The 25,152-nt window shown below is 36.3% G+C and overlaps 1 protein-coding gene across 8 annotated transcripts in view; it reads left to right on the top strand.

Annotated features, from left to right (window-relative positions):
* Positions 1-25,152, top strand: part of ETV1 (ETS variant transcription factor 1) — a 140,299-nt gene that overhangs the window by 90,357 nt on the left and 24,790 nt on the right. For 5 of the 8 annotated variants that reach the window (XM_039355280.1, XM_039355279.1, XM_039355278.1 and 2 more), the window contains 4 exons: positions 403-471; positions 2,431-2,600; positions 4,798-4,899; positions 7,520-11,344. In XM_039355280.1, the coding sequence (XP_039211214.1) occupies positions 403-471; positions 2,431-2,600; positions 4,798-4,899; positions 7,520-7,741 (563 nt within the window). In that variant the 3' untranslated portion in view covers positions 7,742-11,344. Of the gene's footprint in view, positions 1-402; positions 472-2,430; positions 2,601-4,797; positions 4,900-7,519; positions 11,345-25,152 lie in introns of those variants that run through there. The other 3 variants (XR_005558140.1, XM_039355282.1, XM_039355281.1) reach the window with 1 other exon arrangement.

The following is a 25,152-nucleotide window of genomic DNA, read 5'->3' as shown; positions in this document are numbered from 1 at the left end:
AAGGCATGACATTTTCATGTGTGTGAAGAAACAGCTGATATGTGAAGCTTCTCAATGTTTTCATGTGACTTGGAAAAACCACAATTTTAGCTATATATGCCAACATAGTAATTTTGGGGATTCGTATTTTATTCCCTCAGCAGATTGTTCTACTGCTAAGTAATATTCTAACCTGTAACATTCTAATCAGCCTGGCACATAAAGTATATGTATCTTGACCTTAGCTGTAGCATTTACTTGGGATTTTTTCAGTTTTGAATTCCAATTTTCAAAATTCCTCATGTTTTCTAGATAAGAACTCTGAAATTTTGAACACTTTGAAGGAGATCAGGTTGGGAAGGGCAATGCATTTTAATAATCTGTTTCAAGTGAATAATGTGTCTGCTTTTCATAAAATTACAGGTTGTATGTATGAAAAAGGACCAAGACAATTTTATGATGACACTTGTGTTGTTCCAGAGAAATTTGATGGTATGTTATGGGCATACATTTATTTGTTTATTTATCCAGGCTTACTTATGGAGTTCTAAGTAATGAAATCAAAAGAATACAAAGAAAAGAGAGATAAATATATAATTTTTTATTTGTTTGGTTGACCTTTGCTTTTAAAAATCAAAATATGTTTTGCAATCATATTGCTCTGTCTTGAAAGCAAAAATTCTAAATTCAGAACCAGGGCAATCTATTTTACTTCTAATTATTCCAAGGAGTCATAGGTAGACTTCAAATGCATTGATAATGACATAAAACCTGTTATTAGAGATTTATTGAAAACTGAGCTCATAATTAACAAGCAGAACAGAAAGCAGCTACTCTGAATTTGCTAATAATCCAATCTCTTATCTTATTTTTCTGTTCCTAAAGAGATGAATTATAGTTCACAAGTACATCTGGTTTTCTATGTGTATCAACAGTTTTGTTGATTGTTATAATCTCTTGTATTTCTTGAAACTGATGCCCAAAGAGTAGAGTATATAATACCACATACTGTCTTTAAAATAATTTTTAAGATAGCTAACTAACATCACATGTCGTATGAAGCAAAGCTTTCTCTCATTATCAGATATCAAACCCAGCATGTATTCTGAAGGGAAATTACAAATGTTTTTTGTACCAAAGGAATGTGAATGGGTATTTCATTGTGTTTTAATTAAGCACTGGGGAAAGCTGCTTTGCAAAACAGACAGCTAAGTGATTTATGTGTGGAATTGATGCTTGTATCCGTACTAATATAGAACCTTTAAAAAAGTAGAGGGATAGTTATGATTTGCAATTTTTTAAAATATATTCAGTAAACATTCTTCAGCTGTAAGCTGTGATTGAAGCACTTTTTTCATATGTGTTTTGCATGTGACATAAGTAAACACTTGATACTGTTTTGATCAAACCACTATCTTCACTTTCCCCTTTCTTTCAAAAGATGTTCCTGGAAACACTATTATATACTTAATAATCCAATTTTCAGCCTTAAATTCAGAGGGCTTAGCCTTAAATTTATTCAGAGGGCTTATTTAATAACATTGACTCATTCAATTTTCATAGGTAATGAAATAAAAGTTGTCTAAACTTTTCATCTGTATGGTGGTGAGGAACCTACTATCAACAGACTAAATTAAATGCAGAACTAATTGAATTGTTATATGATGCAGTTTTTTTTTTTAAATCATCAGTATGAGAAATTCTGCATTTAAAAATAATTGTACTCATAGAGTGAACAAAAATAAAAATTTCATTTATGAACTTTTAGCTGATAATTATATTTTTATTCAGTAATATTATTTTAAGAATAATGTGTTTGGCATTTTATTTGTTCTGGTGGGAAAAATATAACATGTTAAATTATTTTTGAGCTTTAATGTATATATGTATACTTTCTCAACTGACAGTATTTTTCAGAAGAATTATGAATTCATAGCTAAGCCATGTGAAATATGAATTTACCTTATAAGCATGTCTAATATACCAAAAAGGAACTGATTGATCCATAAAATTTGAATATCCATACAATAAAATCCTATTAAATCTTATTCAAATATTGTTAAATTTTTTTCATATTAGAATTTGCAAGCAAGCGCAAAAGATATATACTCTGTTTGTATCTAAGGAGAGATTGTATCATGTATTGCATATAGTCCTTCAGATATCACTGTTTACAAAGCTGGATCTTGCATAGCATTTGATAACCACTTTCATACTGTATGAACTGACTCTGGAATAAGTAAGTAACATTGTATTTTAATAAATTTGTAATTAGCTATTTTCTGAAGAATTATAGTGCACTACATAGTCTCAAAGTCACTAATAGTATCCTGTATACCAGTCCCTTCTCTCTTCTCTCTTGCTACAATAGCATTTCTTCTTTTTTCTTTGTTGGTATTAAATTTACTCCAATGAACTGAAATAAAGTAACCCACATTTTCTTTTGAATAGGTGATATCAAGCAGGAGCCAGGAATGTATCGCGAAGGACCAACATACCAGCGCCGTGGTTCCCTTCAGCTCTGGCAGTTTTTGGTAGCTCTTCTCGATGATCCATCAAACTCTCATTTCATTGCTTGGACTGGCCGAGGTATGGAGTTCAAGCTGATTGAACCAGAAGAGGTGAGTGGATCTTGTATTGTATCTTTGTATGTTAAAACATTGCTTCAGTACTTTTTCTTCTTTCTTTCTGTATTTTCTTCATAAAACTCAAAAGTAATATGGTCTTATGCATAATGACCCTTTGAAGTCCTTAAATATTTATGATTCTGTACATATGTACAGAGCTTGCAAGAATTGACTGCATTGGACTTGCAGTCTATCTGATTCGCATGTTGCTGCCCATTCTCAGCCCAAGATTGATTATTACATAGGAAGAGAGATCACTTTGTACCTCACATTGAGCTAATGGAAAAAAAATTGAATATAAATCCAATAAATAACCATTCCCTTTGTACACATTTATACCCAACACCTTGCCTAAGATTTCATTCACACAATTTTAAGCATATTATTGTCTTGAAATTTACTTTCTAAAGAATCTAATTCTACCACAGCTCTTACTATCTGAATTGGGCCTATGTACATTCTCTTTTAGCTTCCCTTTCTGTCTTTATATCCATTTTCATGTGATCTGTGATTCTTCACACCTTCAGAGATCATAAAACATAAACCCTTTCATATGCCATGTGTGGATTTTCAGATTCTATCATATTGAAAGGATAAAATCCCAAATCTCCACACAGACACAGAAAAACTATTTCTCTTGAAATCTACTTTTATCCCAAAAGAGAGAATAGAAGAATTCTAGAAAGGGCTAGAACTGCTGCTTGAACTTTAGAGGAGTATTGGTGTGTTTGGAAGAAGCTTTAAAATTATGATTCTGAATAGTATGATCTAAAGTTAAGTTTGGGAAAATGATGAAAAGATACTTAATGGAAACCAAAATAGATAAACAGTGAAAACTGATCAGTTTATGTGAGCCCGAATGCCTACTACTAGGCAAAAGAGAATATGAAGGAATGAAATTATGTAATTAGAAAGAGTATTTAGCTTTGAAATAATAGGGAATGTTTGTAGCTCGGGTTTTAGATTTTGACTGTGGTTAGTTCTCCGAGTTTTGTTCTCCAGGGGATTGCCAAATTGTCCATCTAAATAGGACATCCCAGAAATATGTTGATCTTGATTCAGTTGCATCCCAACATAACATCAATATACAGTGCATTAGAAAAACTTTTGTTAATTTTTTAAAAAATATTTAGCAAACATTTTTCTTTGAAAAATATAGCTATTTTTTAAATTTCATTTTTGTTTTCATCAGTTTTTCTTTTCAATTATATGTTTATATGATGTCTACATTTTGAAAGCTGCATTTATTTGCATATTATTTATTGTGTATTAGTTTGTTTGAACATGATATTCAAACATAAATTTATATGGCCATCTCTCTCTCTCTCTCAGACAAAAAAGTGACTTTGAAAGGCCACAAGGGTTAAAAACAATTTACTAAATCAACTAAATGCCCAAAGCTACAATTACACAGCCAGCTCATGTCCTATTGTGCTGCAGATTCGACAGGGATATCAGGTCAATATACGTTCTCCCTCTATTAGAGAGATTTTTAGGGAGATCAGATAATTTCTACGTGAACCATCTCCTTCAGAATTCAAATTTAGCCACCACTCATGTAGTAACAAAGTTTTGTGCTGTTGCAATGATAATAAGAAAAAAAAACACTTAAAGAACTAAAGATCTTTATTCATATTACTACTTTGTTTAATTATTTTATAATATTTTTTAGATAATGTATTTATTTTAATGTTTTTGTGCTAGTCTGTGACCATAATAAAGATTGATTCTGATTCTGATTTATCAGAATCAAATGCTCAAAAAGACAACATTAGCTGGCACAAGCTCACTTAACCATCCAGTCCAAATGACTCAGAGAACAGCAAGACTTTTAATGAAAAGAACCTGTAGCATGTCCTCCTTGTATACTTGGTGTGGCAAGTATAGTTGACAGGCAGTATTTTACATCACCTATGCCACATAGGGCTTTGTTGATGACATACACTGAATTGCATCGGAAACTCTATTGTGAGGTAATGTTACTCACAAAATGAGGTTTTATACTAATATATAACACGGCATAACACAATGCAATATAATATTGCTACATTACATGACAGGAAAAGCACCATTGCTTCTGTACCTTCCAATGCAGAGTTAAAGAGGGATTAGTTGAAGGCCAGTTTTATCAAATTTATAAAACAAATTTTATAAAATGTAACAGATGGGTTCTAATCTCTCTTGGTGACAGGTGGCACGTCGCTGGGGGATTCAAAAAAACAGGCCAGCCATGAACTATGATAAACTTAGCCGTTCACTTCGCTATTATTATGAAAAGGGAATCATGCAAAAGGTGAGAAATTTATACTTTTTTTGTATTGCAGTGAAATATTATATGTTAATTTATAAACTGGTTTAAAAAACCAAGTATTTCTAAACTGCATTCTCCAGTATGAGCAATAAAAGAAAGTGCATTAAATGTCTAAGTTTTAATTTCTTTATGAAATCTTCTCCCCAGTCCATTATTTCAAAATCCGTGACTTACAATTTGAACCTTGACGTAAATTGAAAGTTTTATTAAGGTTTTGGTAAATTTTGTAAAATCTTTCACATCATTAAGAGATTGGCTTCCTAATACTTCTGTTCATTTTTTTCTCCTTCACATACTCTCTTGTCAGGGGAAAAACAACCCTTTTGCACAGTATGTTTGCTTCAAAACCTTTTAAGGAGGCAAGACTCAAATGTAAGGCAGAGTACAGTAGTTTCTTTAAAAAAATCAGAAAGTGAATAGAAAACTACTATCCTTGATTATAAAAAAATCTCTCTCTCTCTCTCTCTCTCTCTCTCTCTCTCTCTCTCTCTGTGTGTGTGTGTACATGCACATACATACACATATGATTGATTGTAATTATAATGGTTCAAATTTGTTTTCTGTCTTTTGACAGTGCAGCTTTTTTATGATTGAAGCTATGCATATCATTCTTATCCTATCACTTTATTTTCATAATAATTTGCTTAATTTATACAATTGCTTAATTTAATATTAATTAATGTAAAGTTGAATCATAAAATTGATAAATCAATAAATAAAAGGTTAAGACTGCTGAGAGAGGGATTAGGAGATTTCATATGCTGCTGGATGATAGTGGCCAGAATCCTTATCCATTAGCTGTACTACTTGGGGCTACTAGACAATGTAGTTCTGTAATATTTGAAGGTCTCTGCATTGAGATGAAGATATACACTGATTGGCATAAGATTATTTAATTTCAGTGGCTTGTTGGGGACTTCAGTTTTGTTTCCTCAACTTAATCCAGTACTTACACCAAGAATCAGAATAACTATAGAAGTGTATTCAATATCAGTATATCTATTGTTTTCCTTAATTAAAACATAATTGTGCTGCCTTTTTAAAGCCAACCTTATTAATTTGTTTTAAATATTCACTGTAAAAACTAATTAACCAAAACACGAATAGTTATTTGTTCAGAGAAGAAAATAAAATCAAAATCTGATGAAAGCAGTATTTCATTAGGCCATTAGTACATTCATAAATTAACAGATTTTAAGCTTCCAAGAATGCTTTATCAGATAAAAAAAAATATTTTCTCTAAAACTGAAGGGTCTGTGAATAGGAAAATATATGGTTGATGTTAACCAAGTTAGCATCAGATCGATATCTCTGCTGGTTGAAGTTGCAAGAAGACATGCAAAACAGAGCTTATAATGAAAAAAAAAACATGTTGTGTTCTTCCAAGAACTTTTCCCAAAATTATAGAGATGAAAAAGAGACTGTCATTGAATGATACGCAAACTTCCTGTTACAGTTTCTTTGTGAAAAGTAGCCATAATAAAACACACTCAGAGTGATAGCATTTCTGGCCCTTTGCTGAAGGCAGAATAAAAAACTGTGGGATTCAAAAGCCATCAGCTTTTTTATACTTGTCTCAAATGACCACAGCCTCTCCTTTCTGAGCTCTTGTGAAAATAACATCTTGATGGAGTCCATTATCAACTTACTTTCTTGAAGATGAATGTTTTTCTGATCAAGTTTAGTCACCCTCCATCCTCAAAAAAGCCTGATGTTGTATAAATACTCAAAGCTTCCAATACACTTTTCATCCATCATAAAATAAAAACTGAAAACCAACCCTATTTGGCCTAAACAGCCAGGAACAACTAATACAGCATCAGCTATGTGATACAGTCTAACTTCAATTGCTTCAAGCTTCAATATGGTTCAAGAAAAGAATTGATATATATATATATATATATATATATATATATATATATATATATATACATATATATATATATATACATACATATATATATATATGAAATTAATAAGACTGTCCTTGGCCTGTGTAATCTTGTGGGCACTTGTCTGGCACTTGTCTCCTCCTTTGTCCCTCTTCTTTTCCTGCATTTGGGACAGCAGAAGCTTATTAACAATGAGTCATAGGTTTGGATTGCTCAATATATTTTTCAGATTACAACACTAATGTAATTCAAAAGAATTCCCTATGTTGGGATTATTTTTTAAATTGTGTTCCATGAACCCTACTGGTTTTTTTTTTTTTTTTTTTTTACAAAATGTTGGTAGAGTTCCATGACAGACTAAGAACAAAAGAAAAAGTTCACTCAGACTCATCCAATTTTTCTATCACTAGAATTTGCCTCTTATCAAGAGTTTTAGGATATTTTTAAAATGAAGGTTCTGCAGCCTGAAAAAGTTTGAAAATCCCTATTCAGTGTGATTACTTCTTTAAAATAGTAAATCCATTAATCTTCCAGTGTCGTTCATTGTCATCTAGTTTTTGCCCCATTTTTCTTGTGCATCTTATTTTCTGTGTTCCTGATGCACAAAATAATTTTTGATACCCATATATGGCTGCAAAAGAAAATTGTACTTCTATCTCTTACAGCCTTTCTCTTTTCCACCCTTCTCCTTCTTTAACATTGCTCCTAAGGTTGCTGGAGAGAGATACGTGTACAAGTTTGTTTGTGACCCTGAAGCCCTCTTCTCCATGGCCTTTCCGGATAACCAGCGTCCCTTGCTGAAAACTGACGTCGAACGTCATATCAATGAAGAGGACACTGTCCCTCTGTCCCACTTTGATGAGAGTATGGTCTATATGCAAGAAGGAGGCTGCTGTAATACCCACCCTTATAATGAAGGCTATGTATATTAATTGGAGTGACAGTAATGAAGCCCCTTTTTCATCCTAAGCTTTTCTTCTTTAATGAGACCAAGACAAAAGCTGAATTCCCTTCAGTTGGTTTTATAAGAATAAGAATTAAAAACTGTAAAAGAATAAAATAGTACTATAAAGGGGTTTCTTCTGTTGTATTACTCCTGTAGTCTGACATGGACAGTGCACTTTATTTGAAAAGGGAAGTTTAGAATCTAATTGTTTATTCTTTGCAACAAGATGACAAGGGTGGACAATACAGGTTTTAAGTACAACAAAGCTGTATTATGTCCAAGTTTGATTCTGTTTCTTACTTGGTTAAAAATAATGTACATGTTCTCTAAGTACCTATAGTACAGTTAATTCTAGACATGACCAATAACCATTTATACGCTATTTGGAGAATTATCTGTCATGGACACTCTCCCCTCTTTCCCATTTTCACTACAGTCTAGACATTTTTCCTATCTTTTTTTAATTGTTAGACATTATTTACCCCTTACAAAGATTGAGCTTTGCACATCCAGAATATGTGCTCTATGAGCTAAGGACCAATAATAGATGCTGGATTTGAAAAGAACTAGAATTAGATTTTTAATTTTGTTCCTTAAAAGACAGGGTCTACTTTTATTTTATTCCTTTAAAATATATCTATGTATCTTAGACACTGCCTTGATTCTGTACACAAGGAAAGCATTCATTCTGGTCTGAAAAACACAGTTCCTGGTTTGTGCTTATAATTGCAAGGCTGTAGCTTAGCTCCTGTTATCTAGTGCCATCTTGTTATGCAAATACAACAACATTTAGTCATTTTCAACTTTTCAATGTCCACCTGAGTGTAGTAATTATTTATATTGAACCATTCTGCATATTCTTTTAACTTTATGTACAGGACTGTGATCACAAAGGGCGAGACAGAATGCTGTCCTTCCACCTTCTTTGATCCATAAATAGGTTATTTAATCAATAAGAATTAACTGTACTAGTTCTCAATATCTCATTATGCTAGTTCAATCCTTCAGAAAAATATCCAATACACAAATAGTACTTTAGTAATTTTTAGACACAATATCCAATAATGTGCATTTAAGCCTTTATACTGCTGTGTTATGTTGATAAGCATATATACATACTAGCTAACGCTATCGCTTCTGCTGCTGTCTTTATTCCTGTAATATTCTCTTTGCTGAATTTACTATGCTCTTTATAAGAAATTATGTAACTACAGGTAGCATTCAGGAAAAAATAGAAGACTTGAAACATTTACTGCTTAGAAAAATAGCTTATGCCATAGCTGTGCTATAAACAGCTTTTATGTGCATTGATACATGGATAGGACTCTCCAGCTTGCTAAAGAGGAGCTCAGCTGAATCTTTTATAATGTTCCATGGAGCAGAGACCTATACATAATATCAAAAATACAGTTATTTTCTTTTTCTTTGTTTGTTTGGCTGTATAATGTAGTGCTGGCACTGATGCTTAACAATTTTGTTAGGGATGCTAATTGTAAATGTGATCAGGTACTTTTGGGAAACCCTTCAAAAATTATTTTAATTTTGGGGAAAGTCAACATTGGAAAGAAGACAAATATCTTATTCTTGAGATCAAATTAAATGAATAATATTTAAGAAGACCTTATCTTCAATGTTAACTTTTTGCATTGGAGCAAAAAAAATAGATAGCACGTTTGAAGTTTGGAGAGTGTTTTTTCAAACACTTCTCTTCCAGAACATCCATCCCAATAATCATATACATGCTTTGCCCAGAAATCATCAACTCTGAAATAGAGAAAGGATGGATAGGAGTCCATAATTATTAGTTGCAAAAATAATGTTTCATTGTAAATGACATGATATCAGAGATGTGGTGATTTACTTTGCACTCAGTGTTAGTCAGGAACCCTATAAATCTATAAATGATTTATAATGCAATTCATTTCAAACTGAATGAGTATTAACCACTATAAACTACAGCTACAACAAAGCACACTGGGTCTGCATCTCTTTCACCCTAAAACCATTAAGAGAGTTTCATGTGTGCATGTTAAAAATTCCATGGCATGTTAACCTTATAGAAATCTCTGCAAAAAGTGCTTCATCTTATTCCTGCCATTGTCCAGTGGCAAAATTTCTCTAGCTGGCTATAAAATTTGGGTTTTTTTTAATTTTGTTTTTGTTTTAAAGCTACCATTGGAATAAAATCAGTGATTTTAATCATTATGCCCACAGATGTCTCCATTGACCTTCCATAGACTTCCCTCCTCACCTGACTTAAAAATGGGAGGCTAGCATTTTCAGAGTGCCAGCTTCTAGCTGTCTTCAATCATAGTTCTGCTTTTATTAAAAAAAATAACAGGGAACGTCTGCTTGCCTACTAAGAATATACTTAGGTAAATGAGATGGTAAAGGTCCTGGGAATATATATGCATTTGCAATCTGGTAGCTGGACAATTTCTGTCTGGCTGCATCCATCATGGCAGCCATTTTGTGAATAGGCATTTCTGTCAATATTTTTTTTCTGAATGAGGTACTTAAAAGTCCAAAAATATATCCCCCAGTCTTAACAACTTAAGCATCTTTGAAGGAGTCAAGAACTCTAAAGTGAAGCCCTAGATCTTGTATGTATGTATAGGTACAAAAGGGCAGGGTATTGATGTGATTGCACACTTTCCCTCTTGCCAATTTTGATCCTCTAACAAGAATCTAAAATAAGGCTTCTTATTCTTAACTGCTAAGTTAGGATAGGTGCTTAGAAACGTGCTTGCTTCTAACAAGACGTATTTAATAAACTGGCTGTGAAGCAGAAGAGGTGACAAAGTATACATTGCTAGGAGTCCTTACAAGGAGAAGCACGTATCTTTACTAGTAACCTGAACACATTCTGCTTAATAATTGTACTTTTATTCTTTCAGGCAGCCAGACATAAAAGTATATTGAGTCAATTCAGGAGGCAAAGGCTTTTGTTTCCACCCAATACTTCTCTTACTGCAAAATATTAATTCACCACCCTTATTGATAGTCCCAAAGGTAGCATTTGATTTGACCTGGGATTATCAGTCTTTTGGTGTCAGTTCATAACATAACTGAATACACCTCCAATCTCCTGCATCATATTTGCATTTTTTAATGGGCAGGGGTATTCAGAACATGTCACTGATAGCAAAAAAATGGAACAAGCTATTGATGTTTGTTCTGAAAAGTATGGATTAGTCCAGATTTACAGAGCCATTTTTTAACTGACATAGATACCCAATGTATGGCCCCCTTAAATAAAAAGTTCTGCAATTACTTTTGGTCATGGTTTTATTGCAAAGAACAGTTATTTCAAGAGAAAATATTAGGTGAATGGGGTAATTGAAAAAAGAAAACCTGAGTCAAATGTCTTAATATTTAATATATATCTATAATCTATATACTGTATATGGTAGTGATTCACTGAACAAAAAGATAATTCCCAGGGGGAAAAATTGTATAAGAATTTGTTATCTGAAATTGATGGATCCTTTTGAAATTGTACCTTTAAAAAAGAGTTTATTTTAAATTCTGTTTTTTTTTTCCACATTTTTCCAGGTAGATTAATAAATCTGGCAGCTGATTTCTGAAAGATGGTTGTTTGAATTTCTAATGATTTTATTTTTATTCATTCAACATAACTGAAAGGTTTACTGGAACAAAGCAAAGCTGTCTCTCCTTGCTGCATCTACAACACCACAGCAAGCAACTATCATAGTTTATGTGTGGCTTGCTGCTAAAAATCCCCCAAATTAAGGCAAACAAACTTTTTAAAAACAAAGAAAACCCATTTCTTTGAGCAATCACAATGGGTTTTAGCTGGCCAATCTTACTTGGAAACACAGTAAAACCTTATTTCACGTCTGGACATGTATCTCTCTCACTTCATAATGGTAGCCTCATGATTGCTAGTAGTCTTATCACATATACTTGTTGCTTTTTCCATATCTGGTCAAAATTGTTCTAGTTTGTGAACTTCTGAGATCTGTCCTATCCCTTTCCTTTTGTCTTTTCCTTATGAAGGCATTTTCATAAGCAGTTACTCAGTGTTGTTCTGGGAAAAATATAGAAATTACATACAAGGTCAAAATCTGTCACTATGGCCTCTTGTAATGGTATGTGGGAATAACCTTGGAAGACAAGAGGAAGAGCTACAGTCTATACATCATCAGATAAATTCAATTTGCATCCAAAAGAAGAGGGATGGTGAAAGCATCTCTTAAGGGAGGATCCCTAATTTTCATGAGAGTAAAAATGAAAGGGTGGGGGAATGTCACAAGTTCTTTTAAGTAGACAAAGTCAGTAGGCTTCAAGAGAACCAATGCAACAACCCAGGTTCCCAGGCAACAAGCCTCCCCACTCACAGATTAGTACTCACTGTTCACTATTCCACTCTTCCTTACTACTACATTTACTATTCTGCTTCAACTATTACACTTTGTGAGTCCTATGATTGGAGAAAATTATTTTTCTAACTACTTTAGGCTGTTTTGTGCTGCTTTATTTCCATAAGAGAACATACACCTCTCCTTCCATCTCTTCCACACACTAACATTACCACCTCCAGCTGTTTCTCAGCAGAGCTTTTATAGCCATAATTGCTATCCTGATTGGAGAGAAGGCTTAAAGAAACAGGACAATAGCTGGCTAGATGCTGAACATTTTCTAAGCAGCCTACCTTCTCACAAGGAATTTTCAGACTTGCAAGATACTGTTAATGGAATGTTACAATAAAAGTGAAGCTACTATTCCTGTTGGGGTTGTGGACTACCTCATAAGGCAGCCCTCTATGACTGACGGCATGATGGATAAGATGGTTGGTTTGTCATAATAATGGGAAGTATAAAAAGGATGTTAGGGCAACTACATACAGCATTGTGCATACATCTTCCCCTGACAAAATGCAGAGTTCCTCCTTTGCTCCCAACACAGGGGGAAACATTGAAGCAATATGTGGATTTGAATTGCCTGAATATGTTCAATGAAGAACAAAAGCAAAAGAAAGGAAAGAAAGAGAAAGAAAAATATAGACTACACTATAGACATTAAGCCTTGGTTACATCTGATACAGATCTTCCGTCATGATGTTTACACTTGAATTTATATTTTTGACTCATTCACAGAAGATATGGATCACCTTAATCCCAACTCCCAAAGTTTTAGCCAAGAAGGAAAAAAGGAATAGTAAAGTCAGAGTTATGTTCACAAATCACCACATTCGATAGAATTTGCCCATATTTTTTTTTTGGGGGGGAATAGGCTCATTATCAATTAGTTTCAGGGATTATTTAATGCAATACAATTGTCTAGTATCATGTGTCCTGCTTTATTGGGGATTGAAATCTATCTGAACATCTTGTGATTCAGGTTCAAATTCAAGTTAAGAATAACATACTTGAAGTCAATAACAAATTAAATTCTAAAATGTTTTGAGAGAGCAGGTTTAGTCCTCTTGAGGTAGAAAATGAGCTTGAAGTTACTCATCAATAGCACATCAGTTAAATAGTTTTCTTCCCTATGTTGATTGATTTAAAAATATAGCAATTATTTCTAAATTAACTAGTTTAATATTACAAAAGCCAGTATTTCTAGAATTTAAAATATAACTTTCCAGATATTGTTGAATCACAGTTCCCATTATCTGTCATTTCTGGCCATGATAGGGCCAGCAAGAACTATGATTCACGACTTTTTGATGAGCCACAGGTTTTCACCTTCAGTATTGTTTTTCTTTCTTTGGCTTAGTTGTTCCCTTTTTATAGCCATATACAGTAGGCCCTTATTTAAAATATTCCAGGTTTTGCTTTTTAACTGACTTGGCTTTGCCCATTATGCTTTGGCGGTATGTTTGTGTTGGGGGTTGTCTTGCTGGGTACAACCATTCAATATGTGCTTTTTCTAACCTGTTATCCTTTGATGACTTCCACCTTTTCCATAGTTCTCTAGCTGAAACAGTGAAATTGTAACACAGAATTTCTATTGGGCTGCAGGCTAGAAAAGTCTGGCTCACTCAAACCATCTGTGTGGTTTTGGCTGTAGTTAAAGGTGCAAACAGTATCTTAGTTTACTGTGTATGATACTGACATACGGTGCTTAAAGGCAAGTAACTGTTGCCCTAACCTATTTTTTAAAAACAAGTTAATGATCTATGGCACGGGTGTCAAACTGTGGATCGGAAACTGCACCCATCCCATTGCCGGCAATGGGAAAAAAGTCACAATACATCCTGACACATTACGTGTCGTTGCGAGTTTAACACCCATGATCTATAGGCTCTGTTTTTGATATTTAGTAAAATCAGTGGCACTAACTTAGAGATGAAGTACCATATAGTGCCATCTACATAACTATTTTTGTCACATACATGGTTTTCAAATCCATTCTTATTTGAATACTTCAATTACTCTTAGTGTGATAAAATGATGGTTTTGATTTAGAGTTGTTTATCAAGGGATCCACACACCATAAAGTGTTACACATACATAACCATAGTCAACTTTTAAAAAATTGCTTAATCAAATTGATCATCTTTATGCATGTTTTCATAGCTTGTTTATAGCATGGTCTTATTTTCTTTGAAATGAAATAGACTGTTTCTTCAAGAAAAGTATCAATGGATTCAGTGTGGCTTATTCCTAAGAATTGTTGTTTATATAATGTAGATTGGTTACCTTTGCCTTCCCCTGAGACTTCACTGTGACCTCTATGGTCCCTCTTCCTTTGCTGCTGAAAATGAACAATAGTATTTTGTCCCTTTAAATTTTGGTGCAATCATTTGGAAAACCAAGGTGCTGCTCCCTTCTGAAGAGTTACCTATCCATGTAGAAGTCATTCATTTTTAAATTACAATTGAGAGACCTAGAACAACCAGGAGGGCTTCAATTGTGTTGTGCTGCAGGTCACCCACAACAGCAACTAATGCAGTTTCCATGCCATTCCCGTGGTATGAATCCAAACTAGAAGAGATATAGATAATCCATTTCATCTGGAACTCCCAAAAGGGAAGATTGGTGACTGCATAGAAATTACTAACATAACTTGAGTGATAGCTTGGGAGGAAGAAAAGAATGTGCATCAATATCTTCTGTGAGGCCGATAGTATCATGGACATATACAATTCACAGAGATGCATCTTCTATCTCTTGTACTCAGCTGTGTTCAGGCTGTGGTTCCACCAAAATCTGACTGAACATGTCTTGGATAAGAAAATATTTTATCCTCATTTAGCCAGGTTTTAGTTTTGCATGCCAATCTTGCTCTTTTCTCTCCGACAGTCATGGAGGAGCAGGATCTTATAGCAATCAACCTACATTTACCAAAACCAACCTGAATGCAAGACTTCCAGCACGTGGCATTTTCAATAATTTAGCACCCAAACACTGGATTGTGCTATGAAACCAAGAGGGGAGTGGAGTTAAGTTTCTTATTAATTGTTTGACTGATTGATTATAACAGTGGTTCTCAACCTTTCTAATGCCGCGACCCCATAATACAGTTCCCCATGTTGTGGTGACCCCCAACCACTTATACATCACCGGGTGCCAGGGGCGTGGCCAAAGAAAAGGGGGGGAAAATGGTGGACAGCCTTGTTTGGCGACCCCCGTGAAATGGTCGTTCGACCCAAAATGGGGTCCCGACCCACAGGTTGAGAACCACTGGATTATAATATATGGCCACCCATCTCACGTAACATGACTCTTTCCATATACCTCTTTCCCTGTAATAATCTGCTAATCACACCTTTTGCTAATCACTACTACTATATTCCAACTGTCTGACTTTCTAAGGAGGACCTTTCTCAATGTCCATTCCTGCACCCTTAAGTGGGTGGTGTGCTTTCTTCAAATAAACTAAATCAGAATGGATCACATAATGCTGCCTGACTTACCACACTTTCAGCTCCTCTCATTACATCTCTCTTTCCCTGATATCCCCCATGTCTGTCACTCCTGGAGATGATACTGATCATCAACCTGTCATAATCAGGGCAGAGAATCTGGGATATTAGTTATTGCTTTTTTATATTTCCCACCATCCCTTGCTATTGCATTCTGGCTAGCACTATTTATCATTTTGAGTCAATCAATATTTAGAAGGTAATTATTTCCCTTCTTTAATTAGAGACATTTCATTTTGGAATCTGATAATGAGCAATAAACATTGTCTATGTCTATGTTCCTATCTATGGAATATTCTTAATTAGATTTTGGATATGGGTGAAACTATAATTCCTAATCTAAATTTTATAATAGACTCCAAATCATATATTTTTATATCTGAAAAAAAATAATATATTAGAAGATTAGGCTTGATAAGTTACATGAAGTAAATAAATAACCTTAAATATTTAAATACTAGAAAATTGTTTTCTGATGCATGTAAAAAACATAATTACTAGAGAGGAATATATTTTGGCATTTATAATCACTTCCCAAGGACTGGGATAGACAGACTATTATTATTTTTTCACTAACCTGTTGATTCAACTAGGGGAAGAACATATGGTGTAAATGGCCTTCCGATGTTTTGATTGTAATCCCATCAGCTTTAATTTTTATTTATTTTTATTCCATCTTTATTATTTTTTTTTATAAATAACTCAAATTGATTGTGAGTTACCATGCTAGCTGGAAAACCAATACCAGGCTGAATAATTCTGATTTATGCTAGTTTAATTATATTTCAAAATGGAAATCCATTTGTTTATTTTTGGCAACAATGAGTCAGTAATATAAGATATATAACAGGACTGTGGAGACCAAGACACATCCATGTAATCTTCATTCATAATCTTGGGTCAGATGCTGTTGCTCAACTACTCTGGATGTGTTCTCATATAAAAGGGAGTACTATACATACCTTCTTGAGTTCTTGAAGGAATAGTAGTGCTTACTATTTTTACATGACCAAGGCAAATAAAAAGATTTTATTTGATGTTGCCATGCATCACTTTTGCATCTCTGGAAATGGCTCAGTCCAAATGATTGAAAATTGCATCTATTTCTTTTTCCCAAAAAAAAAATATTAGTTAAAATTGGACAAGTAAAAGCATTTAAAGCAAAACAAAAACAAAGGAGAAGAAAGGAAAAATAGTGCAAATATAGTTAAGAAATGAAAGAAAAAGAAATAAAAAAGTGACTTCTGATCTTTACTGTGGCTATAAATGCCTCTGTATTTAACTCATTTTCCCTAAAGTTACATCATAGTTTCTTTCTTTTCATATTCTATCCTTTCTAATCATATCCATAAATCATAAGTTTACTTTTTTCTGTTTCCAGCAAAAAGTGCATAGTATAAAGGACTTCCAGTCACTAATAAAGTATTTACTGCTACATTTGCTATCACTGCCAATTCTATCATCTTCACCAACAATTCCTCCATTATAAATATTACAGAGATTTTCCAAATTATGCACATAATACTCTCATTGATTACTATGTTCAAAACAATCATCCATAAGTCTTTTCTACTTGCTTGTCCATTGTCCCCAGCAAGAAAAGTTCTGGTTTCAAAGGAATATTAGTCAAATAATCAAGGACTGTATTTCAAATAGTTCCCTAAGTATCTAGTGAGATAGTAAAAAGTATGGCAGGTTTGACGAAAATAAAAACTGGCTCTTGAATTTGTCTTGCTTCCCACTGGTTATTGTTGTCTTTTCCCCCTGGAAAGTCTAAAGCAATATTTTCAGACTTGGCAACTTCAAGATATCATGCAGGCTGGGGAGTCCTGGGAGTTGAAATCAACAGCTTTTTGTTCTTTGTTTTTTTTTTTTTAAATCCACAGATCTTAAAGTTTCAAAAGCACTACTTTAAACCTTTCTCATTAGGACATTCTAAACATGGGAAGTGACATCCTTAGAATGCTGCAATAGCTCTGGGTTGTAAAATGGGGGAATTTTGATGAGGGGCAATGATCAAGCACTAAATGAACTCAAGCAGTTTGCTAAAGATTTGAAAGCCAAACAAATAACATGTTCCTGAATTCATATAGTCCCGACTTACAACATAATTGAGCCCAACATTTTTTTGCTAAGCAACACAATTGTTAAATGAGTTTTTCCTCATTTTATGACAGTTGTTAAGTAAATCACTACAGCTTTAAGTTATTAATACAGTTGTTAAGTGAATCTGCCTTCCCCATTGACTTTGCTTGTCAGAAGGTCACAAAAGGTGATCACATGACCCCGGGACACTGCAGCCATCATAAATATGAATCAATTGCAAATCATCTGAATGCTGATCACAGTCATAAGTCACTTTTTCCAGTGCCATTGTAACTTTGAATGGTCACTAAATGAAATGTTGTAAATAAAGAACTGCATGTAGTCAATCCTAATTTTTAAGGCTTGCAAGACACTTAATCAAATAACTTTTCCTCCAGGTAACACTTATAGGGTATTCCCAAGAACCATTCTCAAGGGCAAAAGCAAAAAAGTAAATCCTATACAGGCAAAGATTTTTTGATTCACTGGTTTTGAGATCGGCAGCTATACAAATTAAACAAATAAATAAAAATAAAGTTGTATCTCTATAGAGAAAGAGTAACTGCATTTACAGTTCATGCTTTGTTATACCTTATCATTCATAAAGATACAGAGCCCTAAATTTATATCTTCCTATCAAAATACCCAGACAATTCTGATTTATTTCCTGCCCAGTTACTTTTATCAAACCAGTACAATTTTGTTTTCTTTGATATGGCTATATTTTTGTCATACTGTCTATAAGTTTATAAACATCTTGATTACAAAATGACCTAATTATAATTATTTGCAGAATTCTAGTCAGTGGCCCTAATGAGCATGATTTGATTTACATGAACTAGAACATCATAAAAACATATTAATTAAAAAATAGTGGGGAAAAGTAATACAAAACCATTTATCCAATGTTCATATAGAGTAGTTGGAGTAAATTTAAATGTGATAATGGTAATATAATAAATAACCAATAAACTTATATAAGAGGTCTCACAAATTTCAGGGCAGCGCAGGTACCAACATAGAGAAGGCTCATCTGCAAATGCTACTCTCTTGAATTTGATGCAGATGATTCCTGCACGTGCAGCAGGTTCTTACAAGATTATCCAAAAATAATGGTGATCCTTTAAGACCCTTTTATATCAAATACATCTTATACATGGCTCAATAGTTAACTGATAAGCAGTTCAATGGTTTAATTAAAATATACATCTTGTGCATGGTAAGCTGGATTAGCTGGTAGTTGATAGTTGAAGTACCTTTTGCAAATCAGCACAGCAATAAAGTATAAAGTGAAATGCCTTGTTAAGGCAGATCAAGTGTGATTTTATATAAGCCAATTCATCATTGTAACCCCTGCAGTTAATACCAGGTACAGCTCCCAGGCCACCTACAAGGATGTGCTCGACAGTGACTTTTTTTTTTTTTTTAAAAAAGGCAAATTTGTATAGAATGCAGAACAGAATAGAATAGAATATCTTTGTGAGGTTAGGGAAAAAGGAATATAAACAAAATCCTTCCATATTTCCTTTTAGTAAACAGGAAAAAACAGTTTTTTTGTTTGTTAAATGACAAATCCTCATTCATAGCAGCTATTATCTATATTATCTACAGAACATGCTTTCAATATTCTTGATGTTTCCCTGACTGAAGAATTGGGAAACCTGTGATTTACAAAGAGTGGATTACAAAAAAAAAAAAAAAAAAAAGATTTAAGCTTTCTTTCTCTTGTTTCTCTCTTTGTGCATATTTATAGTAAAACATTGGTTTTGACTACATACTATATTCACAGCACCATCTCATTTATTAATGTAAAATAAAAAAGTGTTGAAGAAATCTGTATCTTTGATCTCTCATTTTTGTGAGATCAAATAATCTTAACAAAATATAGAAATCTCAGAAAGTTCTACAGATAAAGGTAAAGGTTTCCCCTGCCCAGTTGTTTCTGACTCTAGGCAGCAGTGTTCATCTCCATTTCTTAGCCAAGAGAACCAGCATTGTTCAAGGACATTTCTGTAGTCATATGGCCAGCATGACTATATACCAAAGTGCTCAGAATACTATAACCTTCCCACCAAAGTGGGGGTCTATGTCAATTTGCTACAGCCAACTTGCAATGGCCAACTCGCCATGGACAATTCACTGCAGGACAAGAGTTGCACTAATATCAAAGAAATGGTGGAATGGAGTCATTAAAGAATGGATGCAAAAGAAGGGACAGAATGAAGTGTGAATGATAAAAATTTAAAAAAAATTATTTTAAATAATTAAATTGAATTGTTAAATTGTCCCATGGCGAGTTGTCCCTCTATGACAGATATGTCAAACTCATGACATCATGTGACATCACGGAAAGTATTGGGACAGTTTTGCCATTGCCAGCAATGTGGTGGGCGCAGCTTCCTTGTGACGCATCCAGCCCGTGGGCCAGCAGTTTGACACCCCTGCTTTATGAGTTGGCTGTGGCAAGTTGACCTGCAGTGAGTTGGCTGTGATGAGTTGGCCATAGTGAGATAGCCATGGTGAATTGGCCCATTTTGTCAAAATGGAGCAATTTATCTACTCGCATTTGCATGCTTTCAAACTGTTAGATGACAGAAGCTAGGGCAAGTACCAGAAGCTCACCTGGTTGTGGGACAGGTCTCAAACCCTGACTGCCAGACTTTCCAGCTGACAAGCTTAATATCTTTAACCACTGAGCTAGCAAACTCCCCAAAAAGTCTAAGAACACAACTGTATAATTTATTTATATAATGATGTTATAAAAAGCAGTTTGAATGTGTCACATAACAGCTGTGTGAAAACCTCTTTAAATAGTATTCTAATAGAGCAAAGGAACTAATCTGTGGAAGCAATGATGATATACATCTATGCTGATCAGATCATATCATTTCAAAATGTTTCTTAGCAAAGAATTGGATGTTTGACTGATGGAGATATTGATTTTAATTGTTGAGATTTGTGATGGGGATTCATCTTTAGCAGAAACAAGCCTTACCTTACATTATCCTACCTTCAATAACTAATATGGTTTGTTTTCTCCATCTGTATATTTCTGCAAAGGCATAACAAGCATTGGTAATGCTACTCTTTTTAAAAAATTGTTGCAACAAACTTAAGGGAAATGATGCTAAAAAAAAAAACTGACCTTATAGTCTACAGCTTTTATGTTTTGGGGTTCGCGGCACTGAAGCAAGAAACATGTTGTAAACAAGTACTTCTTTATTCATTCCTCAAGTCCACTCAACTCTGCAAGCAGGCACACATGCCTTTTATAGTCTCCCAAACCCCAGGCAGTCCAGCCAATAGGAAAGAACCTTTTTTCGCGCCTTGCACATGCGCATAAGTCCAGAGCCAGCCAGTCTGGTCCCGGGCAGCTTTTAGGTTACCCGGGACCGTTTGCAACATTTCTGGGCCTGCTGAAATGTTGGACACAACACCCCTCCCTCCTGGATGAAACACTCCACAAAAGGCACAATAGCCTAATACAGGTGTCTTGGACAGGATAAGTGTTAAACACAAGTTTCTTTTACTGTGCATAGGCAGAGCACTTTATACTAAATCATAATAATAATAAATAAACTATTAACAAAATAATTACAACAATCACAGTTTGTAACATAATTCTTTGACTAGTAAGGTGGCCTTTGGACCGATAGCAACCTTACATAACCTTTAAGTTATTTAGGTGGGGCTTTGGCCCTTTGTGACCGTCGCAGGGTCAGGGAGGGTTCCTGGCCTGACAGTTCACCTGCCTATCTAGGCAGACCAGGACTTCCATTTAATGGTGCCTGGCCTATCTGCCTGTCTGGTGGGCTCGATAGACCAGGACTTTGATGCCTTAGAATTCCAGGTGACCCATTCCGCTGTTGACTAGCTGGATCCTCTGAATCCAAGCCATGTTTCCTCAGAGGGGTGGAAATCCCCAAGCCTAATGGTGGAGTGGAATTCTCCAAGTCCACAATGGACTCCTCTTGGGACATTGTCCCTCGAGCCAGCGACCAGAATCAGAAGTGGCCTGCATTGCAGAAGTACCCCAGTAGTCCCAGTCCTCTGTGTATGTGGCCAAGGTGCCAGAGTCAGGAGCTGCCTCTATGGCAAACCCCCTCTCTTATGACTCCCTGTTTGGAGCATTTGCTGTGTTGTGTGGATACCCCCAGTGAGACTCCCTGTCTGGAGCACTAATTGATGTGCGGGATGATCCCCCTTCCAGAGCACTTGTTGAGATGACCCCTGAACAGTCTCAGCGGCAGTCTCAGCAGCTTGTGAGACACTGCAAGAACTGGGAAACTGTAAAACAGAATGCAGATTATGGTCCTCCCCCCCTCCCAGAGCAGAGCCAGGAGCGGAAACATTGACCAGCGCAGTTGGTCAATATGGCGCCGAATGACGTGTCCATCGTCCAAGGCCACTTCGCATGAGAGTGGCCCTGAGATCTTGCACACAACAGCACTGACCTAGAGATGTCCAGGACCATAGTTCCTTGCCCAGACCGGATTGCCCACCTGAAGTCTCCTAGGTGTCTGCAGCTGTGACACCTGTGAAGCCACCCAGTCTGGGTGCAGTCTGTCCAACTTTGTGATGAGGCGTCAACCCCAGTGGAGTTTAGTTGGGCTCTTTCCAGTGGCCGTGCATGGTGTGGTGTGGTGTGCAAGAAGAAAGTCTGCTAACCTGTGATGCCAGCTACCATGTGTGATTCTTTTGAGTGCATTTTTGGTGGTGCGTACCATCCGTTCAGCTTGCCCATTGGTGGAAGGGTGGAAAGGAGCTGATGTTGCATGCCTGATCAAGTTGACCTGTAGGAAAGTCTGGAACTCAAGAGAATTAAATTGGGTGGCATTGTCAGAGACTATGACATCAGGAAGTCCATGGGTAGCAAAGATTCCTCTCAACACCTGGATGGTCCTAGCAGTAGTAGTGGAGGAGACAGGTACAACCTCTAGCCACTTGAAATGGCTATCCACTAGGATAAGGAAGAATTGCCCCTGAAAGGGCCTAGCATAATCTAAATGTACCCTTGACCAAGGGATTTATGTCTCCTCCCGCCTGTGTACAGGAGCCTGAGGCATTTCAGGATGTGACTGTTGGCACACCTGGCACCCATGCACCTGGGCCTCGATAGCTTTATCAAGCCCAGGCCACCAAAGATGGCTGCATACAAGCGCTTTCATGCGCACAATGCCCAGATGTCCCTCATACAGAGAGAACAAGACTCTAGACCTCAATGAAGCTGGGATAACTACTCTACTACCCCATAACAGGCACCCATTAAATATAGACAGTTCATGCCTACTTTGCCAGAAGCTTTGAAATGCAGCATCTGGACACGTGTCAGGCCATCCTTACAACACCCATGTCAGCATGCATGTAAGCATGTGATCAGTGGCAGTTTCTGCAGCCATGTCCCTAGCATTGAGGGGAGATTCAGGCAGCTCCTGAATAGAAAGAATATTAACAGCAGGTGCAGGATCTGCCTCTATTTGTGTGAGAGGTACCCTACTGAGGCCATCTGCTTTTCCCATTTCTTTCCCAGGTTTGTGAATGAGCATGCAGTCATATGCTGACAGGAAAATGGACCACCTCTGCATATGTGGGGATATGATGTGTGGGGTTTGTTTGGTCATTCTAAACAACCCCAGCAGAGGTTTGTGGTCTGTAAAGACCGTGAAGTGGCGGCCATATAAGAAATCATGAAATTTCTTTATGCCAGCCACTATGGCCAAGGCTTCTCTGTCAATCTGAGCATAATTCCACTCTGCAGATGACAGAGTCCTTGAATAGTAAGCCACAGGGACTTATGTCCCATCAGCTTTCAGGAGACTGAGTACTGCACCCACTCCATAAGGGGATGTATCACAAGCAATGCATACAGGCAGTTGCTCGTTAAAATGTGCTAATACAGCATTTGATGAGAGCAAGGCCTTGACCTCTTTAAAACTCTTGTCATGGACCTTAGTCCACTTTCATGGAGCTTGCTTATCTAAGAGCCAGTGTAACAGCTCAGCCACTGCAGCCTTATGGGGAAGAAAAGCATGATAGAAGTTAAAAAGTCCCAAGAAAGCCTGAAGCTCGCTTTTAGACTTGGGACTTGGGGCCTCCTGAATGGCCTTCGTTTGGATTCTGCAGGGTGGATGCCTTGAGCATCTATTTGAAAGCCTAAAAATTCTGTGGAAGTAACTCCAATTTTGCATTTGTCTTTTTTTAATTTGAGGCCCGCTTGGTAGAACCCCAGCAACACAGCCCATAACCTCTCAGCCAAATTCTGTGATGACTCCCCTGAGATGAGGACATCATCGAAGTAGGGGCAAACCCCGGGAATACCCCTGAGCATGCGCTCCATGACACTCTGAAATATGCCAGGAGCAACATTCACCCCAAATTGTAACGTTTTTACCTTAAATGCGCCCCTATGGGTCACTATTGTTTGGACCTCAGCAGTTGCCTCATCAAGAGGTAGCTGTTGATATGCCTGTGCTAAATCAAGCTTTGCAATCAGATTTCCCCCTTTGAGGGAGGCCAGAATATGACTCACTACTGGTACAGGATATGCATCCTGTTGCAAAGCTGTATTCAAAGTACATTTATAGACTGCGCAAATTCGGACTTCCCCATTAGCCTTTAAAGGCATTACAATGGGGGTTTCCCATGGACTTGAGTCCATAGGTTCCAAGATCCTCTGCTGGAGCAGCTTGTCCAGCTCAGCATCAATCTTGCCCTTGAGGGCAAAGGACACCCTCCTAGGCTTAATCCTAACCAGTGTGATATTTGGGTCTAACTGCAGGACAATGGGAGGCCCCTTGTATGAACCGAGCTCTGAACTAAACACATCCACAAACTCTCTGCAGACTTCTGCAATTCCTGGAGTTTGCAGGCTGTGTAGGCCAGTTACCTGGATTCCCAGGGCCTCAAACCAATCGAGTCCAAATAGACTCGTATGATCACCCCCAACAACCACTACATCTAATAGGCCTTGAAAAGTCTTATGCTGCACTTTGAGCATGGCTTCTCCAATTACATTAACCCTTGAATTTTGAAAGTCAGTAAGAATTAAGTTCGATGGCCTGAGTTTGACTTGAAGGCCAGTACTACTGAAAATCCTTTTAAAGATATTGTGTGAAATGATCAATAGAGTAGACCTGATGTCCAGCTCCATCGATAAGGGAACCCCTTGTAACTTCACATCAATGCGAAGTTTCTTTTTAAGGGGCTTGTGTGTCCCTGTCTGCAAAATGCTTCTATGCGACGTGCAGAAACCCACCCTGTTTTGGCTGGGGACCCTGGTACCTTTCTGAAGGAATTCTTCCTGAGGTTGCACCTGCTGGTGACCCAAACAAACGGTGGCAATGTGGCCTTGCTTACCACATGCCTGGCAAATGGCAGAGTGGAACTGGCAGTCCATGCACTTGTGGCGTCCTCTGCAA

The sequence above is a fragment of the Crotalus tigris genome, unplaced genomic scaffold, assembly GCF_016545835.1.
Source record: "Crotalus tigris isolate CLP2741 ecotype Arizona unplaced genomic scaffold, ASM1654583v1 scf7180000018651.982201, whole genome shotgun sequence".
Lineage (NCBI taxonomy): Eukaryota > Metazoa > Chordata > Lepidosauria > Squamata > Viperidae > Crotalus > Crotalus tigris.
The sequence above is the reverse complement of the archived record's forward strand: the minus strand, read 5'-3'. Positions and strand labels throughout refer to the sequence as shown.